Source organism: Vanacampus margaritifer, chromosome 13 (assembly GCF_051991255.1).
Source record: "Vanacampus margaritifer isolate UIUO_Vmar chromosome 13, RoL_Vmar_1.0, whole genome shotgun sequence".
NCBI lineage: Eukaryota > Metazoa > Chordata > Actinopteri > Syngnathiformes > Syngnathidae > Vanacampus > Vanacampus margaritifer.
Genome location: NC_135444.1, coordinates 1,772,809 through 1,798,567, shown reverse-complemented (window position 1 = coordinate 1,798,567; position 25,759 = coordinate 1,772,809). Strand labels below are relative to the sequence as shown.

General features: G+C 38.6%; 2 protein-coding genes across 2 annotated transcripts in view; one reads left to right on the top strand and one right to left on the bottom strand.

Annotated features, from left to right (window-relative positions):
• Window positions 1–205: 205 nt before the first annotated feature.
• On the bottom strand, window positions 206–1,704 carry LOC144062766 (antiviral innate immune response effector IFIT1-like). Its single transcript, XM_077584459.1, has 2 exons — window positions 1,700–1,704; window positions 206–1,520 (listed from the first exon to the last, which is right to left on the bottom strand). Exons 1-2 carry the CDS (start codon window positions 1,702–1,704, stop codon window positions 206–208), a joined length of 1,320 nt encoding a protein of 439 aa, XP_077440585.1.
• Window positions 1,705–2,943: 1,239 nt separating this feature from the next.
• Window positions 2,944–25,759, top strand: part of pomgnt1 (protein O-linked mannose N-acetylglucosaminyltransferase 1 (beta 1,2-)) — a 48,603-nt gene continuing 25,787 nt past the window's right edge. Inside the window, exons 1-9 of the mRNA XM_077584233.1 lie at window positions 2,944–3,067; window positions 3,225–3,419; window positions 8,681–8,786; window positions 8,864–8,979; window positions 9,268–9,333; window positions 11,183–11,296; window positions 12,582–12,699; window positions 17,559–17,657; window positions 18,850–18,977. Coding sequence (XP_077440359.1) covers window positions 3,300–3,419; window positions 8,681–8,786; window positions 8,864–8,979; window positions 9,268–9,333; window positions 11,183–11,296; window positions 12,582–12,699; window positions 17,559–17,657; window positions 18,850–18,977 — 867 coding nt within the window. The 5' untranslated portion in view covers window positions 2,944–3,067; window positions 3,225–3,299. The remainder of the gene's footprint in view (window positions 3,068–3,224; window positions 3,420–8,680; window positions 8,787–8,863; window positions 8,980–9,267; window positions 9,334–11,182; window positions 11,297–12,581; window positions 12,700–17,558; window positions 17,658–18,849; window positions 18,978–25,759) is intronic.

The following is a 25,759-nucleotide window of genomic DNA, read 5'->3' as shown; positions in this document are numbered from 1 at the left end:
TAGAGATATTACAATAGATAGATATTTCTCCACTTGAAATTAAATAGTCACTGATGTCAAAGAAAATGAAATACATAAAGAAATGATAAGAAAACCTGGCTATACGTTTTAAAAAATCCTGTTAAATAAAAGAAAAATGGAAAGGAAAATTACATTCTTCTGCTAGTTGAATGCCAGTGCTAAATGCTGTAAAAAAAAAAATCTGTCAGTCTTCCAAGTTGTCTAAAAACTCCTCTATTTCTCTACACATTCTGTTTCTTTTCCTTTCCCTAATTTTCTCTAGAATTTGGATGCTGTTTCCTCGATAGACAGATGGATGCTGTATTGCTGCTGCTCTCATGTAATATTCTATCGACTTGTAGCTCTGCCTTTGAATGAGGTGTAAATATTTTGCATAGTAGTTATAAAGCATCTGTCTGTCTCCCGGTTCCTGTTCACTCTGATCTAGAAGTTCCTCAAATATCTCATCCGCTTTAGCTTGGTTGTGAGTCGACTTCACATATATATTTGCAAGAGTTATTTTTCTCTTCAGTGAAGATTGATAGTAGAGATCAATCACATCTTTATAGAGGCTGATTGCCCTGTCAACCACCATTTGTTCTGGTGGACTGTCCCTGTGTAAAAGAATTTTCTTTTTGTAGCAGATTGCAGCACACCTCTTCAGATAACGTTCTCCTGGATGTCTTTCAACAGCTTCTTCTGCTAAATCAAGAGCTTCATCTAGTGATAAATACACTCTGTACAGTTTAAGTAATGGTTTAATACCATTGTAGCTGCTGACAGGCTTTTTCAAAATCTTCTTCGCCAATTGACATGCTTCACCTTCAATTTTTCTTCCTCTAGCAGCACAAGCTGCTAGGTAAATTGTTGCCAGATACAAGTTATCCGGGTCATGTTTCTTAGCTATTTTCAGTTTCTCAAAAGTGTTTGCATCTAGTTTGGTTTTATAAAGCTTAAAAGTACTCACTAATGCTAAGACATGACTGGAGTGCCATTCAGTCATATCTGGCTGCATCCTGATGGCTCTCTGAAAATATTGCACTGCCAGAAGAATATTGTCTTTTCCAAATTTCATCAGAACCCAGGCCTTTTCAGCACAGATCTCTGGGTGGAGTTCCTCTTGACATGGTGAAGGATATTCATTTAGAAGAATATCAACCTTGGACAGGTAAGTCTGACTTTCTGTCTGTTCTCCCATTTGGTAATGAAGCCAAGCCAGGTTCCCGTAGTTCACCACCAGCCAAGGGCCCTCCTCTGATACAGTATTTCTCATCTGACGCAACGCCTCCGCAGCCCTGCTGAAGAAATGCAGGGCATCTTTTGTACTCCCGAGCTGGTAGTGAATGTAACCCTGCAAATTATAAATATGTCCCAGCCAGTTGTATCCCTCCACAGGTCCAATGTCTTCCAGTTTATCACTGAGAAGGAAAAGTTTGGATCTTCTGGGGTTCAGGTTCCACATGAAGTGACATTGGAGGCTCTCCAGCTTGGTCTTCAGTGTTGTTTGAGTTCGAGCAGCACTGAAAGGGTATAATAACCCATGTTAAGGTGGAGCAAAACGAATGAAACACAGATACATATAAACAGCATTAATACAAGAAAACAAATAAATAATTAAGACAACACCACTAAGCACAAACTATTTTACCGTAAATATACTACAAGATTAATAATCACAAAGGCAGAAGAAATCATTCACCCCATCATGTAGCTGGGACCTATTTGTTTCTCTAGAGATACCTTTACACTTTATGCAACTTGTTGCTAAAGGTGCGGCATGAGGATATCAGTTCAACTTTTATGGTGCAATAAAAACATTCAACGTGGAGATTGTTGTTGGACTCTGTGTACCTTCTTCAACAGTGTGGTGATGTACAAACATTTTTCTTAATGAGATATGTTGGATATTGCCATCTTCATTAATTTATCAAGAAATAACATTTTTCTTTTTACAATGGAATACAAAGACATTTCTCACATCATAATGTTTTATTTGCTAGTAGGTATGGAAATAAAATCAGATATATTAAACATTTGAACCCCAAACATATGAACATGTCCACAATTAAAAATGTTATACTTCTGAATGGGAGGACAGGCCAAGATATTGTAATGTACCAATCAAAATGGCAAAGCAGGTAAGAAAATATTAAATATATTATATATTTGTTTTGTTGCCCTTCACTGAGCAATTTATTGGAGGGTATTGTATTATTGAAAAGGCTAGAAGATACAAGGGAAATCTGTGAACAGTTACCATGTTGCAAGGTAATTATAAATGCATGAAAGAGTGTGTGTTATACAATTACAGCAAAACATACAATATGATATATAAACATTTTAAGCTTTAAGTAATAAATTATTTATTGCTATGTATTACGTATTCAACTGAACATTTGTAATTGTAGTAATAATTGATTGAAAAAAATGCTGTATAGAAGAGTGGCAATTTTTAAGGGGTTAAATAATTTTGTCAGTGAGGAAACCATAAAAAGGACATTTGTTAGTATTTACACAAAATGTTGCAATTTAAATTGTGTTGGTGTGTTTTACAAGTTCTTATTTGATGTGATAATAAACAAGATAAAAAATATAAATGTCTAACGTGCTATTTTTTGTTGTTGTCTTTTTCTTTTCTTTTTCTATCTTTCCTTAACAGATGGCTACGAGCAATGTTCTCCAAGTGTATATGGTACTTAGCGTATGGGAAATTTAGGACGTTGACGTATCATTTCATAACGCCATCTCCTGGTCAGTTTGAGAAATGTTGTCGTTGACAATTTCCATATTGCAAAACGAATACACGAGCAGTTTCTATGTATGAGTCGTTTTCTATGTATAATATCTGTTTTCAAACGTAATATCCAATGACCAAAAGAGACCATGACCCGACCACTTATACGGTACACGTGTTTGCGTTCAGCCAGTAAACCGTGGAGAACACGTCGCGTCATTTGAGTGACGTCACTGGTTCTGCGACAGAACCACAAGCAGTAGTTAGCATGTTGCAGAAATACAGCAGATTTTTACCTAATTTGATTATTCGACTGATTGCGAGTTACAAACGGTAGTGCAAACTTTACTTTTGCATTTGATTCAAACATAAAACACGCATACAGTTTGTGTTAATTTAGGCATTATCCTTCGGCGTTGTCTGGAAGTGGTTACACTTGTGTGTTCAGTTCATTTATGAAAAGCATTACCGGTATTATTTTTATTTGCAGACGAGGATGTGACTAAATGCCAGTTTTGCTGCGGGACGCCGAGGAGAAGACAGTCGGTCTGAGATTTGCAGCGGAATGGAGACGTGGACTCCCAATCCCCGAGCTAAGCCATTCATACCCCGCCAACAAAGAAGCTTTTATCTCACTTATAAATACAAGCTTTTTAATAAGAGAACCATTCGTCGGTTCTGTCAGGTGAGACAAAAGTTTCAGTTGTATACGACATATATTTACATAAAGCTTGCCATGTGCTTCTAGTGTCACTAATATTTGTTGTTATTGGTTGCAAGTGCAAATTTGGCTGTAAAACAGTTTCGGGAATAAACTCTAGGCGGTGGTTATTTTTGCCGTGACTATCAACTTCCCTGCTAGCGTTATTTTGCCGTGAACGGCTCTCATTGGCCAATTGCCAGAGCGATTTGATATGGCCTGGCGTGAACGGCTATTTTACCGTGTAGGTAGGTTGGTCGTCAATAGGTTATTTTAGCGTGATGTGTAGGCTGCTGGGAATTGATTATTTTGCCGTGAGTCATGCACTGTGCAAGGTACCATGATGAAATTGTCATTTTGTTTTGCCACTGAACATAAGCTGTGTTCGGCATTACAAGGCTTGCATGTCACAAATGAAAGAGGTGAAGCTCATTTGTAAGAAGTGAAGTGTGCATTACGTTTGCACATGCGTGAAAATCAACTTAAAAAAAAAAGTTTGGCTAATAGTGGACATTAGAGTGCTGAACGTGTATGCGTAACTGTACAGTTTAAAGCTTGCAGGCATTGTTTAACCCTATAAACCAGAGGTTGGAATCAAGGGCAGGAGTCCTGCAGGTTTTGCATGTTGCCCTTCTCCAACACAGCTGATATATGATCAGCTCATCAGCAAGTTCTGCATAAGCCTGATAACGATCCTGTTGATTGGAATCAGCTCGTGTTGGAAGTGAGAAACCTCCAAAAACCTGCAATATATGATAGAAAATTCCGATTATTTGTAAATAGAGTGTTTATTGGTCCTTTTTGGAAAAAAAAAGAAAGAAAATCAACTTCCACATATGACTTTTGATTTGTGTCATATTTGATACATCCGGTCACAATGCTTTATATTTGTACATTTATAACAGTCAAAAATATAACAAGAAACAGACATATCAAACATAGTAGTTCAAAAAATGAGGAAGAACATTCCCCACTATTAAGTATAGGTGTCTCTCCTTTCTCAATTGGGGCGATCTTGCAAGGTCGCTGGAAAAGCCATCAACTGGGTGATACTGCCCTCTAATGGATTATAGATGGATGGATAGATAGATAGATGGATAGATAGATAGATAGATAGATAGATAGAATCTTTATTGTCATTGTAGCATGTACAACAAATATTTAAGTGCCAAACCAGTCATTGCAAAACATTCAAGTCATAAAAAACTATAAAAGACATGCTATATCAGATGTAAAATTGTATGTAATGCATGTGTCAGATCATATACGTCAGGGTTTTAATGGGAAAAAAATTATATTCATGAAATAGAGGGCTCAAAATGTATTGAATTTGATATGATACGCTTGGCTTTATAGGGTTAAAAGTAGTGTTGTTCCGATACCATTTTTCGCCCCCCCAATATCGATTACGACAGCTTTGCAGTATCAGCCGATGCCGATACCATACCGATACCTAAGTTTTTTTTTTTCTCAACATGAAATGAAACAATATTATATTATCACAATGTGAAGCTCACGATACAATAATTATCACGGAATTGTGGGGAAGTTTGCGATATTCAAAAGAAAAATAGGTCAATATTTAAAAAAAAAAAAAGACCTCATACTTAAAGGTCCCATAGTATAAAAATGCACTTTAGTGGGGTTTTCCATCAATAATATGCATCCCCGGCCTGTCTACAATCCAACCAGGTATGAAAAAAAAGTCAGTCCGCGACTTCTTTAGCTTTCTCCTCCTTTCTAAAATGCGTGTTTCAAATGGGCAGATTAAACTTCTGTGACTTAGTGATGTCAAAAAGACACGGAAGTGCACTCGACCCAGCCCCCTCGAGTTAGTGCAGGGGTTAAAGTTCTCCATCGTGGGTACGGATTTCCGTCAATTTGAAAATGAGACATAAACAAGTCCCCACGGGGACTGCATGTTTGTTGTTTAAGATCCCATCCCTAAACTGACATTGCTTTCACGCATTGAATTTATTAATACCACCTTGAAAATTCTTGTGGAGAAGCAGCAAGTCATATTAGAAGAAGTTGGAGGAACTGTCTGTCAGAGTGCAGGGTGGCATTGCGGACGGGACATGTCGAGAGTCGAGTCCTCCACACACTACGCGGCCAATTTGAATGTAGGAGGGGAAAGAGGATGTTTTAATCGCTATTCACTGTTTGCAACTTACTCACTGAAGAAAAGGAAAAAGTTTGAACTGTCAGCGTGCTGTGGCGTTAGTTGCTAACCCGCTAAATGCTAACGTGAGTCAGAGTTCCACCTTCTTTACATATTAAACACTGATGTGTTTAATATGAAAACTTTTTTCCCCATTTCACACGTTATGATGGCATCTCATCTCATCTCATCTCATCTCTTTTTCGCCAGTCATTTCCATTCACAACATTAGCACATGGCTACTATGACCGAAATCACTGCCCCTTAGAGAGAGAGAGAAGGGTGTGGCCTGGTGCAGCTATTTACATAAAAGTGACACACCCCTAAAACAGGCTGTTTTGAACAGTGTTTTTTGGCTGATTTAGGGACAGCAAAAATATTAGATCCAAAGTCAATTTTGACGAATCCATGTCACAGACATGTCTTTTACACATTTTAGGACTATTTTGGTATGTTGAAAAGTAAAAAAATAAAATAAAATAAAAAAGCACAATGTTGTGCTTTTGTACATAGCAACAATGCATATAAACCACCTACAATATGTAATAACACTTTATATTGAGGCACTTACTTGCTAATGCACGCAAACATTGAGTTCGTCCACATATTGACTCAGTTCACAAGCAAATTATGTTCCCGTCCATCTGACCATTAGCGTGGATTTTAAACATAGAAGGCATAAAACACAGAACTGCACAAATGGAAATCAACCTGACTTTTTTTAACAGATTTGCTGCTTTTAATAACGTGACATTACAACGACAATATATTGTGGCAGTTTTAATATCGCAATATTGCCGTTATTGCCACATCCCTAGTACCAATGTAATATAACGAGTTACTCAGTAATTTTTGTATTATTATTAGTTACTGACTCCTGTAACGCGTTATCATTTCGTGGCCACAATACAAAAACAAACAATCACCATCCATAAGTAAAAAAGCTACCTAATACCTATTACAATATTTATAACATTCGCTGCTTATTAAACCAATCATTGTGAGCAAAAATTCCTTAATAACACATAGAAACTGCGTTTAGAACTGTGAAGAAGTAAGCGTCATTGTGTTTTTAGTAGAGCTGTCAAATGATTCAATTTTTAAATCAGATTAATCACATCTTAGAATTTTGATTAATCACGATTAATCGCTTAATAAAAAAGGCTTTTTATCAAAAAAAAAATCCCGCCAAATTTGAAGAGCAACGGTTATGTGTTAATTCTTTTGACATTTAATGTTATGAGGACGTCTTCAACATTTTTGGATCCACTGCACGCACTCATCCTTCTCTTTCTCTAATCAGTTAGTTACTTGCATAAATTAAAATGGAAAAAAAACGACCCCAATATTTTGAGATAAACAAATATTCTAAATGTGATATGCAAACATTTATTAAATGCTTTACTTTAATGCATGTAATTATTATCTGCTGTCACGCTAAAGGATAATCTATAGTAAAAATTAATAGTGCGATTAATCTGCGTTAATTCATGATTAATGCAATATTGTTTTGTGATTAATTAATCAATTAATGCTTTAACTATGACAGCACTATCATTCTGATTTGCTGTTAGCGAGCAAAATCTAAATCTATTTGTCCCTGAGCGGAAGTGATGTCACGCTAACAAAACACCAATGGACAAATTATCGTACGCCACATTAAATAATTAGGCTACATTCACACTGCAGGGTACGACAGCATATTAAGGCCACGTATAAATATATATATATTTTTAGAGGGTGGGTACAATATTCAGGGAATAAAAATTCGCAAATTTGCCACTTTATAAAGTGGCAGATTTGCGAGAAAAAACTCAGAAACTTACGAGAAATACACGTAACATAGCTAGTCTAATGTGAGGATTTCTTAGTGGTTAATAGGACACTGTTCATGAAAAGGCAGGATGGAGACGGATTCATTCTTAATTAAACCTTACTTGTCATAAACGGCAGCTAGAGCGACAACACTTTTTGATCCCCTATCAGCTAACTAAACACTAGCCAATCAGGAGCTAGCATACTTTAGGTTAATGCAAGTGAATGACAGAATGCATATTCAACACATCAACTTAACACTACTTGTACAAAACAAATACCAAAATGTCTGAATGTGTAAATAAGAATTCTGGAAACATAAATGTACAAACAAATATTTATTTTAACAAATTAACTTAAATGCTTGATCCTCAGGCTGTGGACCTTTGCAAAGCAAGGCGTCTTTGTCGCTAGCAGTACCTAACGCTTCAACGTGTGAATGCTTAACATGATATGGTTAAAGCCATTGCTATCTCCTCATTTGAAAACCCGACCGAAAAGTATTGGCACAAACATCTGAGTAGTGCGCTACGTGCATTTCGCATAAGTTTATGAGTTTTCTTCTCTCAAGTTTGCCACTTTATATAGTCACAAATTTAAGAGTTTTTTTCTCGCAAATTTGCCACTTTATAAACTCGCAATTGTACGAATTTTGTTTTGCAAATTTGCTACTTCATAAAGTCGCGAATTTATTAAGTGGCAAATTTGCAAGTTTTTTTCTCGGAATATTGCCCCCGCCGTCTAAAAAAAGAGTGAAAACATTTCACATTATACCCCACACTATATTGTTAAAGGTCCTCATTTCAAGTTAACTTTACCAGCTATGGTTGCAAATTTAGCATTTTCTTTTTTTAAGTGTCAAAATCATTTTTAAATACATTAATCCCTGATAATAATAAAAACGTAACTTAAACTTGATTAACTTGGGGGGTTCTGGGGACTCAGAAAACCTTCGTTTCTTTTCATCTCATAAGAAATGGGAGCAAAAACAAAAGTGTTGCGTTTATATTTTTGTTGAGTATATGATCCTAATACTACCACTTTTCAGGATTGAGGCAATGACGACAGAAATAACACATAACATTTCCGTGACATTTTTGTGACATTTCGTGGCATTCTTCACATTTCATCACGTCTCGTTTTGGGAATACTGTACAGTAGCGCAGTTTTTTGTTTTGTTTTGTATTTATTAACATGATAAGATACTCATCAAAATCATAACTGCAAATTCATTGATGATTTTTCAGTATGTTTAACTTTTATTCCACAGGCTGGCGCTGTACTATTTCTACTGATAACTGTCCTAGTCAATATTAAACTCATCTTGGACACAAGAAGAGTTGCTAATGAAGAAGCAGCAGCAGCTGAAGAATATGGTATTTTGCATCTGAACTATGTGTTCTACAATAATACACTATGGTTATGGTGTAACTTTTGAATGTTTTTCTTTTAGAGGATGTGATGCCCAACATGGAGACTCCTCGCAGACCGGCAAATGGGCGCAAGGTTCTTGACATTGAGGTGTACTCCAGCCGGTCCAAAGTCTATGTGGCAGTTGATGGCACCACTGTAAGTTATAAAGCACGATGAATAGACTGAGTGATGAAGAACATTCATCCCATATTTACACTGAATAACAGCACTTCGTTTTTATAGTTTTTAACCAACAGTTGACAGTATGTTAATAAATAACAATAAATAAATATGACTTGCTGAGGAGCACAAGTTATTTGCTCAGAAACACACTCCCTTTACTGTATTTAAAACTAATATTAAATGTATAGTTTCATTAACTAAAAGTCCCTTAATCGTTTAAATTACAATATGTTGTCAGAGTGTTTTGTTGATTTCCTGCAGGTGTTGGAGGATGACATGCGAGAACAAGGCAGAGGTATCCATGTGATTGTTCTCAACCAGGCTACAGTAAGCATCTCTGTAATATCTTTATTTTTCGAGACCAGTGTTTCACTTGACTGTTTAGCAGTAAACTGGGGACAAATTATGCATGGGCACCAAAGTCGGTACTTTTTTTGGTACTAACCAAGTACCAATTCATGTGAAATCAAACATTGTTTTGGTACATCAACACGTCCTTGTAAGATGTGACCGAGGCGAAGGGTTAGTGATTTTTCATGGCGCCTATGAACGGCAACAGAGCATGCACATTATCGTAATTATGACACTCTCTCCCACAAGTTTTGCCCCACACACTAAAAACTAAAACTGACTTTTACCAGCTGAAAAACACAGTATTCAGAGTTAATTGTTAGCACTCCCTAGTGCAAAATAGTGCAAACAAAAATAATACTGCAGATATTAAATAGAATCAGTACAACTGGCTTTCAGTTTAGTTTTCTATAATTCATTCAAATGACTGTACCCATGGATTACTTAGCCATTACCGATTCTGTAGTAAATCTATTAAATTGTATACAGACGCTCCCCACCTTACGAACGAGTTACGTTCCGGACGATCGTTCGTAAGGTGAATTTGTTCGTAAGTTGCTTCAGTGCTATATTTTGTATTATAATTTATGTTTAAAGCCTATATAAGTATATTGAAGGTTTATATAAGTATGTTTAAGGCTTGTACAAGTAACCTGCATTGGTTTGTACTGAAAAAAACTTTTAATAAAATGGAGAGAATACGTACAGTACTGTACTGTACTACGTATGTTAGAGAGAGAGAGCGAAAGACACACACACAGTATGTACATGTACGTAATAAGATAAATAAAATGAAGTTTAACTTACTTTTGGAAGATGTACTCGATGCTTAAGGAGATGATGGAGGAGGAGGAAGAGGAGGATTTTATATCATGAGAGATTCTTCGTCGTCGCTGGAATCGGCTTCAAAAGTTATTTCCTGCTTCATGGGGACCGGCGTTTCTTCCTCCTCCTCCTCGCCACGTTGCTCAGCCTCCAATGAGCTCTCACAGCGGCAATCGTCGGTATTAGCGGCGGAAAGAAGCACTACGCGCAATACAAAATCTAACTTACAGCATTTCTTTCCGAACATTTTTCGACATACTGTACGCGCAGAAATGTTCGTATGTACCGTTGTTCGTAACTCAAATGTTCGTAAGTAGGGGAGCGTCTGTACACCGGATGCAAAGCGAACTATTGCCGTGGCGAAATGTTTAGCCACGTTAGCCATCTAGCAGTAGCTCAAGTTGATGCGGGTGTACAATTTGGACATTTCTGTCACACAGAGCACGGAAGGGGATATAAAGATGTAATCAACTATTGTGATATGACGGTAAGGTCCAATTCTTTATCTTCGGGCAAACTCATACCTTATATTGAATATATCGTCTTCATCGCGCACCCATACAACAAATTAGGGTGACATTTTTCATTCAGGTACGTCTGTAAAAAGTACTTAAAATTATCTGACAGTTTCTTTCTCATCGTTGACTATTTTTTTTCTGAGCAAAAACTTCTAAATAGTGCAGCCATCATTCAAAAAATTTAAATCCAGCAAAAACAAATACGTAATGGAGGTTGATCTAGGTTTTACCCCAATTACGTCATGAACCGGGATTACAGGAATTGTTTTCTGCATCCCCCAAAATAACTATTTTGCAAGGGCAATCCCTGGCGCTCGGTGAAAGATGTGATTCGGCAATTGGAACCGATATGGCGGCCTCCATAGACATCTTCCATAAGTTGAAGGGGTTCCTCCAGTAGGTTTTGTATTATTCAGCTAATGGATTAATAGGTCGAAATGAACATGGTGAAGGTAAATATTTCCCTATTTTATGTTTGCTAGGGTCATGTGATGGCCAAGAGAATTTTTGACACCTACTCACCCCACGAGGATGAAGCCATGATCCTCTTCCTCAACATGGTGACTCGAGGACGAGTTCTTATTTTTACCATTAAGGTAAGTTATCTGTTCTCATTGCCTCAATCAAGTGTCGTTTACAAGTCAAGATTCCAAAGCAGAACTCGTGCAAATAAAATTGAATTAAGCAATTCTTGAAACAGTCAAACTTAAATGTATAGGCAAAAGTATATACCGTAATTGTCAGAGAATAGTATAACCCCCCAAAAATATCCCCCTTAAAAAGCAGTTTTTCTCTCAAATCGAGGAGGAAAGAGTGGGGTTGGAGGGTTATGCATACTGTACACACATGGACAAAGTTGTTGGTACACAAATCTGGCACCTTTTTCTTCCTTGCTTTTATAATAACAATGCTAGAGGTTTCAAACAAGGGAAGAAAACTTATCTGCACGAAAAAAATAAGTGTCTGAACACAAGAAATCCGAATTTATCAAATTGTTAGTTGTTTGTCTAGTAGAGATGGGCGGGTGAAGCTTCAAGAAGAGTTGAGGCTTTCTTTCAAATTGTGCCAAAACAGATTTGTAGTTTTGGTGCTTCAGTAAAATAAACTTTAGGGCCATCTAGTGGCAGAGTTTAGTCAAGGCAGCCTATGTCACCAAAGATATTGAATCATTCAAGCAAGTTTGAAGCACCCACTCTTATCGTTCAACAATAAAAATAAAAATAAATTATATGATACCGATCAATGTATTATTTACAGTGGACTGTTTGTGATAAAATTTACATAGATGAAGTTCCCATGAAAAAAAAACACTTTTCATTAATAAAGTAAATACAGTTTATTGTCCATTACTTAAAATGGGTTCCCCACTAGTTTCACCATAATCATTTTATTTTAAATTTCTATGCAGACCAGTGTCATCGGTCACGTGATATTAGCAGAGCATTATTTTGAAGCAGTACAATTCAGGAAGGCTCAACCAAGCATCTAGGTTTCAGTTTCATTTGACCATCTCTACTGTCCGGCTAATTTTTTTTAAATTGTGCATCCCAGCAAAGCACATATAAAGGTATATATATTACCATATAAAACAGGATGACTACAGGGAAAAATACTGCTTTTGAAGGTCGATGTTGTGGCGACCGCATAAAATTCGAGTGAGTGTACTGTACTGTAAATGGTGTGGTAATGCAATTACAAATGAAGTAGCAACTACCGGACATGTTATTTAATTCAACAATGTGTTCATTATTGTGATGTAAAATGGCACTGGATCATAGAGAAGTACTTCTAATATTTTAACTCTCATCTAGCTTAATGAGGTAACTAAACAAATTATATTAATTTCTTGCCCACTGTATCATATGTATTATTTCTGTGCAGGACGAGGGGACGTTCCATCTCAAGGATGCTGCCAAAAACTTGTTAAAAAGTCTGGGCAGCCAGGTGTCTCTCATTCTCAGCTGGAGGGACATGTGGACTCTGGTGGTGAAGAAAGGAGGTAGAGTTTCTTCTCTACACTGTGACTACTGTAAAAAATAGAGACGACGAGATAACGTCTGTCTAGGGTTTACATTAGCAGACTTTTTTAAAAAGTCATTTTCATGGATAATTAACCATTGGTTACAATTACGTGCTTTTAATAATCCATTGACTAGCTCAAAGTGATGGACTTTTTGCAGTAATTTTCCACGTTTGCATAAAAAATGTCTTGTCATTGCATCCCCAGGCCCACCAAGCTCATGTTGCATGTTTAACACAAAATGTTCACAAACACAATCACAAATTGACAACAAGACTACACACTTGCCATAATAACTATTTGCAAATAAATAGGAAGGTTACTTTTTGTAGCGAAAGCTTTTGTTTGTCCATGTCCAAAGCAGAAGACGTTTTCGGTGTTCAGAGCAGAGGTCAGAGTTTTAATTCCTGTGTGTTGATGTGTTATTAACAGTGCTTGAGATCTGGCTAAAATGTTATCTCCCATTTGACATTTCAGATTGGCATTTCTTTGACATATATTACTGTAAAAGTGGTGCAACGGATCATCATTGATGTGTAGTCGGTTCGGATCAGGCCCCACGGTTCGGATCGCGCAAATTGGTTGGTGAGGAAAAACAACAACAACAAAGTGCGCATTCACAGTGGACCCCATTCAGACATGTCAAGGAAGCTGAAACATACTTAACGTAACACACCGCTTGCGCTCGGGCTTACTTCGAAATAAAGTTTGCCAAATACATTGACAGCAATGCAAATAGCCTTAGTAGACTTTTACTTAGAAGTTGGCCCGCGTGATGGCTATCTTGACTTCCCTATTAGGCGTTTAGGATTTCTTTATCATAGCTTTGATTGACATTAAAGTAATTGCGACCAACGTCAACACAACGCTATCCCGAACTCATATTCAATTGCTAATTTGGGATGCTAAGAAACCACAAATTAATTAATTAATAATTAGTCTCTGACTAAAGTGACAGCTAGCTGTTAGCATTACCTACGAGTGACTGGCTGGTAACTGGCTTACTTTAAACCTTTTTCAATATTATGGACCAAGGCTACTTTTAAAGAAAGGGAATGTGCCTTAACTCATTCACTCCCAGCCATTTTCATCAAAAAAATCCCCTTCATTCCTGGCTGTTTTACTGGATTTTGACAGATTTTGCAAGGCCCACAGAATATTGTGTTCTATTGCTATAAAAACACGAAACCTTCCAAAAGAAAGATTAAAGTCTGTTCTTTCATCAGGAAAAAAAAAATATTTCTATCTGTTTGCGTTTTGCAGCAATTAGTATTAGAATATAGCTAAGTTTCATCATTATTCATGAATCTATTTAGAATTCTGAGTAATTGAGGGATTTTCAACATGGTCCTGGTTCATTTCCTATGCTCTGCTTCCACCTGCTGGCCATTTGTATTATAACTACCACTTCTTGAACCGTTCGTTGCAGTTGAGAGGCTGCATCAAAGCCTTCTGTACGTGCTAGCATAAAAAAACCCATAAAAACATATAAATACGTCTTTGGGACACTTAACTCTTTGACTGCCAGACGTTTTCAGAAACGGGATGTCGCCAGTGCCAGCCGATTTAAGCATTTTGACTGATCTTTCAAGGTCCACAGAAAATGTTGTGTTTGGACTATGGAAACACACATACTACCAAATGAAAGATTGAACTCTCATCTTTCATCAGAAAAAAAAGTTTGTTTCTACCTTATTCCGTTCTTCAGTAATCAACAATAGAAAATGGTTAGTTTCACCGAAATGCTCTTTTTTGAAACAAAAAGCGGAGAAAAAGAGCTTTTTGTGAAACGATGTTATTTCATGCACTCTAGTGAATTCTACACTTCTTTTTGTCCATGAATGATGCCACAAACACCTAAATAGTGCTTTACTTCTGTAATACACCACCACCAACAATGAAAAAGTGTTTTTGGATTGCAAAATACGTTTATTTCCATTCAACAGTGTAACAATTTGACAAAACAATTTCGCAAACTATTTACAAATGTGTGCAACTGTGGTACTATTTACAATTATGTGGATGTTTCAAATACAGTTTTTCTTTTTGTAACACTGCCCTGCGTGCAAGGAGAGGGAGCAGGATTTGCACAACAGATACGTTTCACTTCGATTGTCCGTTTCGCGTGCAGATGTTACACTTTCTTGACGGCCTTTTTTTCCGGTTAATAGCAAGTAGCAGACTGTACCCACTCCTCCGATGAATATGCATTGGACTCGGGGTACTCTTCGTCGTCCGATTGAACGTCCGCCTGAGCGTGCTCGGTTGTGCTCCGCATTTTCCGGTGTTAGCATCGCTAGCCCGTTAACCTTTATGACGTCGTCATAGCCGCCGCGTCAGCGCTTCCAACTTCAGCGTCAACCTCGGAGTCACCATCATCATCATCATCGATGATGATCATCGTCGTCATCAATGTGCTTTTTAGCGTTGGTCGATGCCTTTCGTCTTTGAAAAAAATTCCCAAGTGTGAGCTGCTTGCAACCGCCATTGTTCGCTTCCTCAGCCATCTAGCTCCGCCTCACGTCTTCTACTGCCGCGTCAACGCTTCCAACCTCGGAGTCACCATCATCATCATCGATGATGATCATCGTCGTCATCAATGTGCTGTTTAGCGTTGGTCGATGCTTTTCGTCTTTGAAAAAAAATGCTCGAGCGTGAGCTGCTTGCAAACCGGTCGCCATGTTCTCTTCCCTTCCCCAGCCATTGTCCCCTCTAGCTCCGCCTCACGTCTTCTACTGACGCCTACCCAATCTTGTCAAAAGAGAGTCATCGCTGCCCTCTAGAAACCAAAAATAGTCATTAGGCTCACTAGACCTGCTTGAAACTGTCACCACAGCTGGGCAAGGCTTTATTCCACCCGTTTCAAAAAAAAAAAAAAAAAATGGGTGGACGTCTTTTAACGTCTTTGGCGCTCCTCCGTAGGTTTTTGCAGAATGTCATTTAACGTCTTTGGCAGTAAAAGAGTTAAAACATATATATATATAAAAAAATATATACAGTATATATATATATATATATATATATATATATATATATATATATATATATATATATATATATATATATATATATATACATACATATATAAAAGAGGTGTCAGTCGATTAAAATTTTTAATTTGTGCATATTAATCGCACATTTTATATCTCAATTTATATCTTTATTTACAATTAAATGTCCAACATTTTTTTTCTAATTTTTCATACTTTTGTTAACATAAAAGTGGGAAGAAAGTTTTGAAGTCATGCAATTAATTAATTACAATTAAAAATCGTATTCGCTCTTTTAAAATTAATTAATTCTTAATCGTAATTTAATCGCATGACTTCACTAGTTAACTCACGATTAATCACAAATTTGATATCTGTTCTAAATGTACAATAAAAAAATTATAGGTTTTCATACTCTTGTTAACAAAAGTGGAAAAAGAATAATAGAAATAGTTCAAATACATTTTTGACGTCTATTGCAGTCAATGGCAGTGAATGAGTTAAGAGAGCTATCTCATTTTTTTTTTTTACATGAATTAACTTGTGAACTTCTGCACATTTTAAAAATGGTAAAATACATCTTGACGCTAGTCCCCACAAATATATGCATTATTATTTATTTTATTACTGCTAAATTGTGTTATAGTGACTCCTTTGAACGACGTTGAATGTTTTTATTTTGTTAAATTCTCGGATGCACATTGTATAGTGACGCTCATGCTTTACTGCAACGAAGCAGTGACGCTGCTTTACTGCAACAAACCAGAAGATGATATCGATGTTACACTTAACGAGCTATTTTCTGGAGCTGCTGAATAAAATACGCCTCACATCAAAAGATCAAGTGTTTTGGAGTCACTCCAAGTGACAACACAGCATCCATTTGGCTCTTGGCTCTTGGCTCTCAGAAGGGTTGAGAGTGAACAACTCTTGGAGAGCTGTAGCAACCTAGCTCTCTGCTAATCCCTCACACCAGCGCTTACCGAGTGCGTTTTGTCAAAGCAGCGAAGGTGGAAGTGCTACACAGTCCAAAGGCTCCTCCACTCGAACATTCTGCCCCTTAAGCACTGTGCAATTGTGTATTGCTCTTCATTTATTTTATAAAACACTTTTGCCTATTAAAAGAAAAACATTCAACTCAAAATGTCAAACATAGCTGTTGAGATTTTAGGAACACAACTTTAAGACCTTAGTACCTTGTTATTTTACACATGGACATGTATAAAATAAGAATGTTTCTGCCTCGTATTGCACTTAAAGTTCTATTCCTAAATCCTAAAGCGCTATAATAGACATTTTAGATTTAATTGATTGTTTTGTTTTGTTTTTAATGGGAAAAAGCGTTTTACAAAATAAATGAAGACATTAAATCTAAAATGGCTATATTGGACATTTTGAATTGAGTATTTTTAATTTAATGGGAAAAAGCATTTTACAAAGTAACTGACAAAATACGATTTATCCTTTTTTTTTACTGATCCAAAAAACGTTCCGATCCATGATCCGATCCGAACCGTGACTTTTTTGATCCGTTGCACCACTAAAATACCAAACAATTGAACAACAGAATTGGTAATTAAGATTGAATTTAAAAAATCAACTGTTCTGCTGGTGAAAAATGCAGAGAGCCACCTTTACGTCTTCATGAAATTCTCTTGTTATAGTGATTACAAGTACAGTATAGTTATTTACTTGTACAAAATAAGATGTAAATGAAGTACACTCTTTTTTTTAGAATTGTTTAATTCCCAAAGAGTACACTGAAATTGAAAAAGTTTATGTTAAAAAACCTCATGATGCTAGATATTTTTGTTTTGTGTCTTGATTAACAAACATTTTGATTTCTAGGTCAAGTATATGGTGAAAAGCATTCAAAATCTCCTGCACTTTCCACCTGGGGAGATCCCGTTCTTCTTAAAACGGAAGTGCAGCTCACTGCCTCTGAAGGTAATTCAAAACATTTGAACATTGTCATTAAGGACTGGAGCATATTTTTTTAACTAAACTAAACCCTTTTTTGTGAATTTATGACTCTGGTTGGATATGCACAGTCGGTCCTTGTACAATACAGAAGATAATGCCGAGGTAGGGTGTTGAATTCCAATGTCGACTAGCCAATGGGGTATATGCTACGGAGGAGACGGGACTTCCGACCTCCTGGTTTTCACACATCAGCTTTGTCCCAGTTCTTGCGCTTCCGCCGTTGTGCCCCTCGGTTGTGCATTCCCGTCGACGGGTGGGAGTGTGTAGTGTGTTTGTCTCAGTTGTCCCAAGCATTTCAGAGAGTTGAGACGCCCAACTGCGCGCTCCCGCCCATCGGTGCAGAGATGGGGGGTACGAGTGTTGGAATGCGGCCATCAATGGCCAGAAACTACGCTGGTGTGAAACCCGTAAGTCAGAAGTCCGTGGCATCTACCCCATAGCTATAGCTATAGCAAGTTTAACGTGCCCTTAAACACTGTTCTCAAGCGATCAGCGATCCAGTCTTCCAATGTTGAAAAATAGCATGATTGAGAGAGGAATAACAATTTATTTTAAATAGATTTTGAAGGCAAGTTTACATCTTTGTTTACAGACACTTGTAATTGTTGTAATTGTCTATGCTGTGAAAGTGGACCTTGCTTTTTGGATCGCTTAAAGCCTAGGCATTTCCATGCAGGAGCTACTGTGACTCTGTGGTCGAACGAATGGCATTAGGTGTTAATTGTGATCATTCTGCAAGCGTGAGTTTGATCCCTGTGTACAGCCACAGTAACATTGTGTTAACGTTTGGCTTTTTAAAAACATTGAAACGCCTTTCATACTTCAACATATAATTTAAGAACTGCAAGTGTAAAAAAGTGCTGTAAATAAAACATAAAATACATTGATTCAAATAATGATATAATCATCCAACCATCCATTATCTGTACTGCTTATCCTCAGGAGGGGTGTGCTGGAGCCTGTCCCAGCTAACTTTGGGCAACAACGCAATCAGAAATGACTAAATCTATCAATATTAATATATTTACAGGGCCCCAACTGCCCTAGAGAAAATCCACCTGCCGCCACTGCTCTTGAATCTTAAGATAATCAGTTTATGCTTATTATAAGAGAGGGTCATTCAACTTCAATTTCCTGCTTGTGATTGTCCCTTCAGAGGCAGAGTGCCACTGGGCAGACACAGAATGGAACAGGCGCAGGAAGCTCTTCTGCAGTAAAGTGGAAGGATATGGCAGCATCTGCAGCTGCAAAGACCCGGCACCCATTGAATTCAACCCAGAACCTGTAAGACACAACCATAAAATTTAGTTATTTCATTTATACAGGGTTCCTACACAAGCATGCAATGTATGGAAAAGTATGGACTGTTATTTAATAAATGTCCAGGTCTGGAGAAGTATGGAAAATAGAAATTATTGTATGGAAAAAAAATATTTATGGTTATTCATGTTAAAATATTAATGAATACATTTTATGTGTTCAGAGTAAGGCTAAACGATTTTGGGGGGGGGGCAATTTCAATTTTTCTGACAAATGTTGGGATTTCAATTAGGGTTAACTGCTGTGCTAAAAGACGAATACACTCAATTTTGATAAATCACAGGGTCGATGTCCGCGCGTTTCACGGCTGCTGTGGGGCTGATCTGATTAAAGCAGGGGAGCATGTAAACGGCAGATAGGAATAGATCACGTCACATGTTAACAGCTGACCACTAGGGGTGGGTGATATAGCTTAAAAATTATATCACGATATTTCAAAGACATTTGCAGTGATATTTTTGATGATATTGGTAATAATTACTGAACAATATACCGGTATTTGTGATTGGTGCTTCAGAATAATAGCATTTTTATTAATATTGCACATAATATTTAAGCGATCTTTTTTTCCTAATTGAAATGCAAAGAAAGTGCAACTGTATAAGTGACACAGCTTGAAATGGGGGGAAGAAATTGTCAAGTTGTGCTCTTCCAAATTGAATGAATCAAGAAAGTCCATTATTTTCTCCTGTGTGATTGATCCTCATCTCGTAGATGCAAAAAACTTCACCCATGATTTGGTAGCAGCCACTTTGTGGCGTCATTCTTTCGCATTCGCATTCATCGCAGGCAAATGTTTTGTTGGACATTTTTTCCCCTGCGATAGTTTAGACAGTGGGTATTTTGCTGTGACCGGCAACTTTCTTACGAGCGTTATTTTGCCATGAATGTCTCTGATAGGTTAATCAGAGTAGTGAGAAATTCTTGGCCTACCATTGAATACCGTGATTGCTTGTAGACATTTACAAATTACAAGTGGTTATGAATAACACAAATGTGCATGTTTTAGGCCGCTAGGCGGTTGGTCACAACATGCACACCATCTCATTGAGACTGACACACCTCATGAGCACTTTTAGTTTAGCAGTTAGCATTGCAAAGTCACGTCAACTAGATGGCTAGTTGCCGGTCACGGCAAAATAACCACTGCGGCGTGGATTGTTTATCTTGGCCAAACAATACATGACCACTTCAGTATTATCCACCACCAACCACTGTCTGCTTTGTTTTTTTGTCATAAGGAGTGTGTCTAATAACGAGGGCTGCAGCAATGCTCAGTTAAAACTTTTGTTTACTTATACGCTGAACAACATGAGCCGTTTTCATGTCCTCCTCATGGTCTTTAGCCTGCACATATTCAGCAGCGTGTTAAAGCTCTAGTTTGTGTGTTCTCGTTTTCATGCATAATTTGCAAATGATTGTATTTTGCATCATACCTGACCTTGTATAACCAAACTACCTCCACACAACAAAAGTAGCTCCCACTTTATGCTAAAGCCGCGGCAGAACTGGCTGCTCTCACGCTCCGACACATGTACGTCCAAATGGACACGACGATGACATACAGTATGATGTTGCGGATTACGTCATCACATACCTACAGTGTCAATTTCGCGATGTTTCAAATTTTTATCACCCCCCCAAAAAAATTACATAATATCGTACAAGGTATGATATGGAACATCCCTCGTGACCACAGACCTTCATTCGGTATGATTTTAATCAGATTAAGGAGGATCGTCGATACTCTCTTTGATTTCGAGGCTCGAGATTGTGACGTAATTTTGATCAAATTTGTTATAAAATCGAAATCGTACCACCCGTAGTGTTTTAACAATTTATATTAACCCATAAGTTGAAAAACATACTCATAAATTACTGAAGTCCTTCATTTCAATGACTGATTTACCGAGGTCATCATCTGTTACCCTGATAAAACTATAGTATCTAAAAACCGATGTGGTGCTCTGAAAGGCGAACTCAAGACTAATTTAAATATTAAACTTGAGTCTCCTCTAATTAATGAATCAATCAATTATTTAATTTAATAATTATATATTATATAATTAGAATAGTTACGCTACACACACATGAATTCAAAACACGTGTATCATATAGACAGTTCTTCAATGCTTAGCAATAAACATTAAAACTACTGTAGCGATTATTTGGGTTGCCGTAATGGCTTATGAAAAATTTAGACGGTACTGAGGGAAGTTTTAATTTCCTCAACAACCTCTGGGTCACCACGTTGACTTTGCTTGTTTGTTGGAGCAAAATAAACGATAAAAATCCTATTATCAAGTATTCATAATCTGAAGTGGCTACTTTAGTTAATCATGGAGTTCTTTGCTTCATAAGAGAATTACTAATCCACTCAGTAAACACAAATGATTTGGCAAAAATGGAATTTCTAGACAACAAATTTGTTTAGTAAACACACACATATATCAGTCACAGTCTAACCTATTAATGAAACGGAATAAAAATGTGAATCAAAGATAAAAAGAAAACATGCAACCTAAGTAAGATAAAAAGGGAATGAAAAAGGTAGATGGGGGTAAAGATGGAAGCGTTTGACCTGTCAATTGTTTTATGTTTGAATAAAAGCGTTGCACCAGTATTATATGGTCAGATTGCAATGACAGCGTACTCACGGACTGGTTCAGTCGCACGGAAGAAAGAGACTCTCGAGCATTGATCCTCAGTTGAAGAAACCTCTGTTGGAGGCAAACTGGGCGGTCGGCGCTTGCGCAGCTGGAATGCTGCCCGAGAGTCTCTGACTGCTAGCGAGATGCACGCGCGGCGTGGAGGCCACGGCAGGTCCTTGGGTGGCGCACGTCCCTGTTGGTAGTGATGTGCTTGCGCGGTTGAGAGGCCGTGCAGTCAGTTGGTGTGGGCGCTGCGGGGCGCCTCGTGTTCACGGCTGGACAGACACGCTCGCCTTGGGGATGCGCAGGGTGGTTGCGAGTCCTTGCTTAATGCGTGCTTTGGGAGCGCGTGGTGGCTCAAGTCCGGGGCTCAAAAAAAGAAGCCGCGTGGTCAACCTCAGCGACCACGTTTCTAGTAATGATCAGGAAAAGTTCATGGGGCCAGACGTAAGGTGAAGAGCAGGCGTGGAATTGCGGCGGAAGTTACGAGAGAGTCCTTGAGCAGTTTATAGGGCGAAGGAGAGGGAAAGAGTTGCAGAAAAGAGAACGAGATTCCTTCGCGCGCTGGCTTTTGAACTGTGTCCCAGTGGGCCGTCAGTTTGGAGTTTGGTCCCACCTCTTCCGTGCGCTTAAAGCAGACTTGGTCGACTGAGACCAAGCTTTTGGGATAGTATTTGATAATTTTTGATCAGAATTGACAAGCCAGATGCTTCATTTATCATTCTGAACACATTTCAAACATTCCCGCGATCATAAAGTTATTGAATCCGGTAAGCTTACTAATTAGCTAAACTTAGGTGGCTACAGAAATTACATACATCATTCATTTGAGTATGTGTATGTGCGTGTGTGCGTGTGCGTGTGAGTGTGTGTGTATTCATTAGTTCACCTAAAACCTATTAAAAAATCCCAAACCGTTCACCTAAACCGAACACTTCCAGCCAGAGCCGTGAGGCCATGAGGAGACCCGAGGAAGGACCAAAGGAAAGTGAAATCCAGCACCGACCAGACACCACCCACCAGGCCACCAACCAGAGTCCTTCACCAACCCCAGAAACATCTAAATTCCAACAAATCAGGGAGGCCTCAAGAGACCAAAGGAGAGACTGAGGAAAGGAAGGAACGACAGACGAAGCAGAGTGAGATCCACAGACACCAGCCTCCACCGATTCAATGACCTAAGGAAGAAGCAGATTGTGTCTAGAGTTTCGATAGATGCTGGTGTGGTGGATCTGGCATGCATGAAAATCTCCCAGGCCGCGGCAGCGCCAAAGGACGGCCGATGTGGACAGCCCCGCAAGGGCCACCGGCCGGAGAGCAAACCCAGGAGCAGGAGCGCCCCCCACCCCGACACGGACAGGGGACCGCAGCACTGCTCTATACTGCGGTCTGCCCCAACCGATGCCCCCCCCCTCCCCCACACACACAGTTGTGTGGTGCATTAAAATTGGAGGGGAGTTGTAGAGTGAAGACGGACCCCCCCAAGTGTGTTATGTGCCCTATATGTCTATAAAAGTGTATTGTGCAAAACTAGTGCAGTGAGTTAAGAAGAGCGACCAGCGGCCCCCCCCCCCCAACCGGGCGGGGGCAGGAGGCGCAAACCCCCACCAAACCCCCATCCACCCTACCGGGACCCCGGCGGGGCGATAGGGCTCTCCCTCCGGATACTGGCCGCCCAAGGTGCCAGGAGGTCCACCGGAGCGGGGCGTGCACAACACCAAATACACCCACCCTCCCGGCACACGGAGCGCCGAGACCAGGGGAGGAGGAGGAGGGCGGACAGGGGAGGGGAAAGGGACGGGGGAAGGAGACGACAGGAAGAGGGAACCACGGGGCACCCCGGCGGCCCACAGGCCCCAAACCGCGCCGCCGGGCCCAGAGCGACGGGCCGCGCCGGAGCAGCCCTGCCCCGGACACCAGGGAGAGCCCCGCAACGCAGTACCCCCCAAGAGGCCCAGGGAACGGCCAAGACGCAGCCGCCACCCAACAACCAACAGAGGGGCAGACTCGCCCACGCCCAGCCAGGAGGGGACAGCACCTATAGAATTAACCCACTGGCTTGCAGTGAATCCGAATATTAACCCTTAGTGCCCATTGAAGGTGAATCTGCTCGATCCTGTTGGCAGCAACTGGGTTCCTGACTATAAAAACACAACCATTAGTTACAAATTGCCAAATACAGAAACATCAATGTAAGTTATCGCGATGTGGTGGCTCTCGCTAACAGGCAGAATTAAGTAACCGGAATTAGGTTAAAATATTCTATATACGTAGACCATGTTTCTATAAATTTTGATATTTGGTTTTTATTTGAGGCAGATATTTTTTCCATTAAAATGTGATTTATGAGGAGGTTAGACCATTGGTCGTTATTCAGAGTTTGTTTATTCTAACAGTTAACAAGAATTGTTTTTTATGCGATAGTAAGAGCTACAAGTGTAGATTGAAATTGTTTGTGGTAAATCAGTTGTTGTTAGGTCACCTAGCAAACACAAGTTTGGAGATAAAGGTATCCTACAGTCCAAGATAGCGGAAAGTTTTTCGAAGACTTTAGTCCAGAAATACATAACCGGAGTGCATAACCATAAAGCATGAAAATAAGTGTCTGTATTGTTTTGTAAACACTGGAGACAAATGTCGGAGTCTGAGAGTCCCATTTTCTTCATCATATATTGAGTAATGTGTTCTATGAATAATTTTATATTGGATAAGTTGTAAATTTGTGTGTTTTGTCATTTTAAATACGTTTTCACAAACTTGAATCCAAAAGTCAGATTCCGGAGCTATAGACAAGTCTGTCTCCCATTTCGAGATGGGTAAAGACATTTTATCAGTATATGAAAGTAACTTATATATTTTTGAGAGTTTTTTTGTTGTCGGAGAAAGCTTGGCAATATCTTTAGCTAAAGCAGGCGGTTGGAGCATACCCCGAAGTGTTGGAATTTGTTTCTTTATCATACTTTTAACTTGCAGATAATGTAAAAAATGTCCGTTTTTTATTTTGTATTTTTGGAGTCAGGATGTATATGATATAAACATATTATCTGAGAAGAGATGGAGATGTGTAATTCCTTTCTACTCCCACACACCTAAATAAAACGATTTGTTGTTAAGTTGAAAGTCGGGGTTATGCCATAGGGGAGAAAGCCCACAGGGCTCCACTTGGGCTTTTGTAATTTCTAGTGCCTTCCCACCAGGCAGTCAGGGTGGCGGAAATCATTGGATTTTTAAAACAATTATGTCGCTTAATCGATGTTGTAATAAAGAGTAAATCTAGAAGTCTGAGGTTATTGCAATCCTTCTGTTCTAGTTCCAGCCAACAGTTAGTATCTCTGTTGGGTTGTACCCATAGAATGATATATTGTAGCTGGTTAGCTATATAGTAGTGCATAAAATTTGGTACCTCTAGACAACCTTTGGATTTACTTTTCTGAAGAGTAGATAGACTAATCTTTGCTTTTTTTTTTATTCCAGTAAAATTTTGTAACGGCTGAGTCCAACAACTGGAACCAGTTAGCCGTAGGTTTAAATGGAATCATTGAGAAAAAATAGTTTATTTTGGGTAAAACTTTCATTTTAATGGTGGCTATTCGTCCTATTAGAGAAATAGGAAGATTATTCCAGCGCTCCAAGTTACTATAAATGTTATCCAGAAGTGGAGTAAAGTTTAAATGATTTAAATCAGTTAATTTAGGTGAGATTTTTATGCCTAAGTATTTTAAATTACCTATAGGAAATGAGTAGTGTGGGTCCTGGCTTCCAGGGTTCCATGAATTTTCTGTAATAGGTAGAAGTGTTGATTTTGTCCAGTTAATGGAATAATCTGATAACTGTGAGAATTTAGCTATCAAGTTAAATACTTCCCATAACGAAATAGCAGGCTTTTCTAAATAAAGTAAAATATCATCGGCATATAGATTAATTTTATGTTCTGTTACCCCAGAGTGAATTCCTTGAATCCTTCTTTCCTGGCGTATGGCTAATGCAAGTGGCTCAATAAATATTGCAAGCGGCAGGAGTCTTGAGGATAACCGATAGTGACCGCTGGAGGGCACTGTTGTACCATATAACTTCCAAGAGGGCATTGTTTCCCCA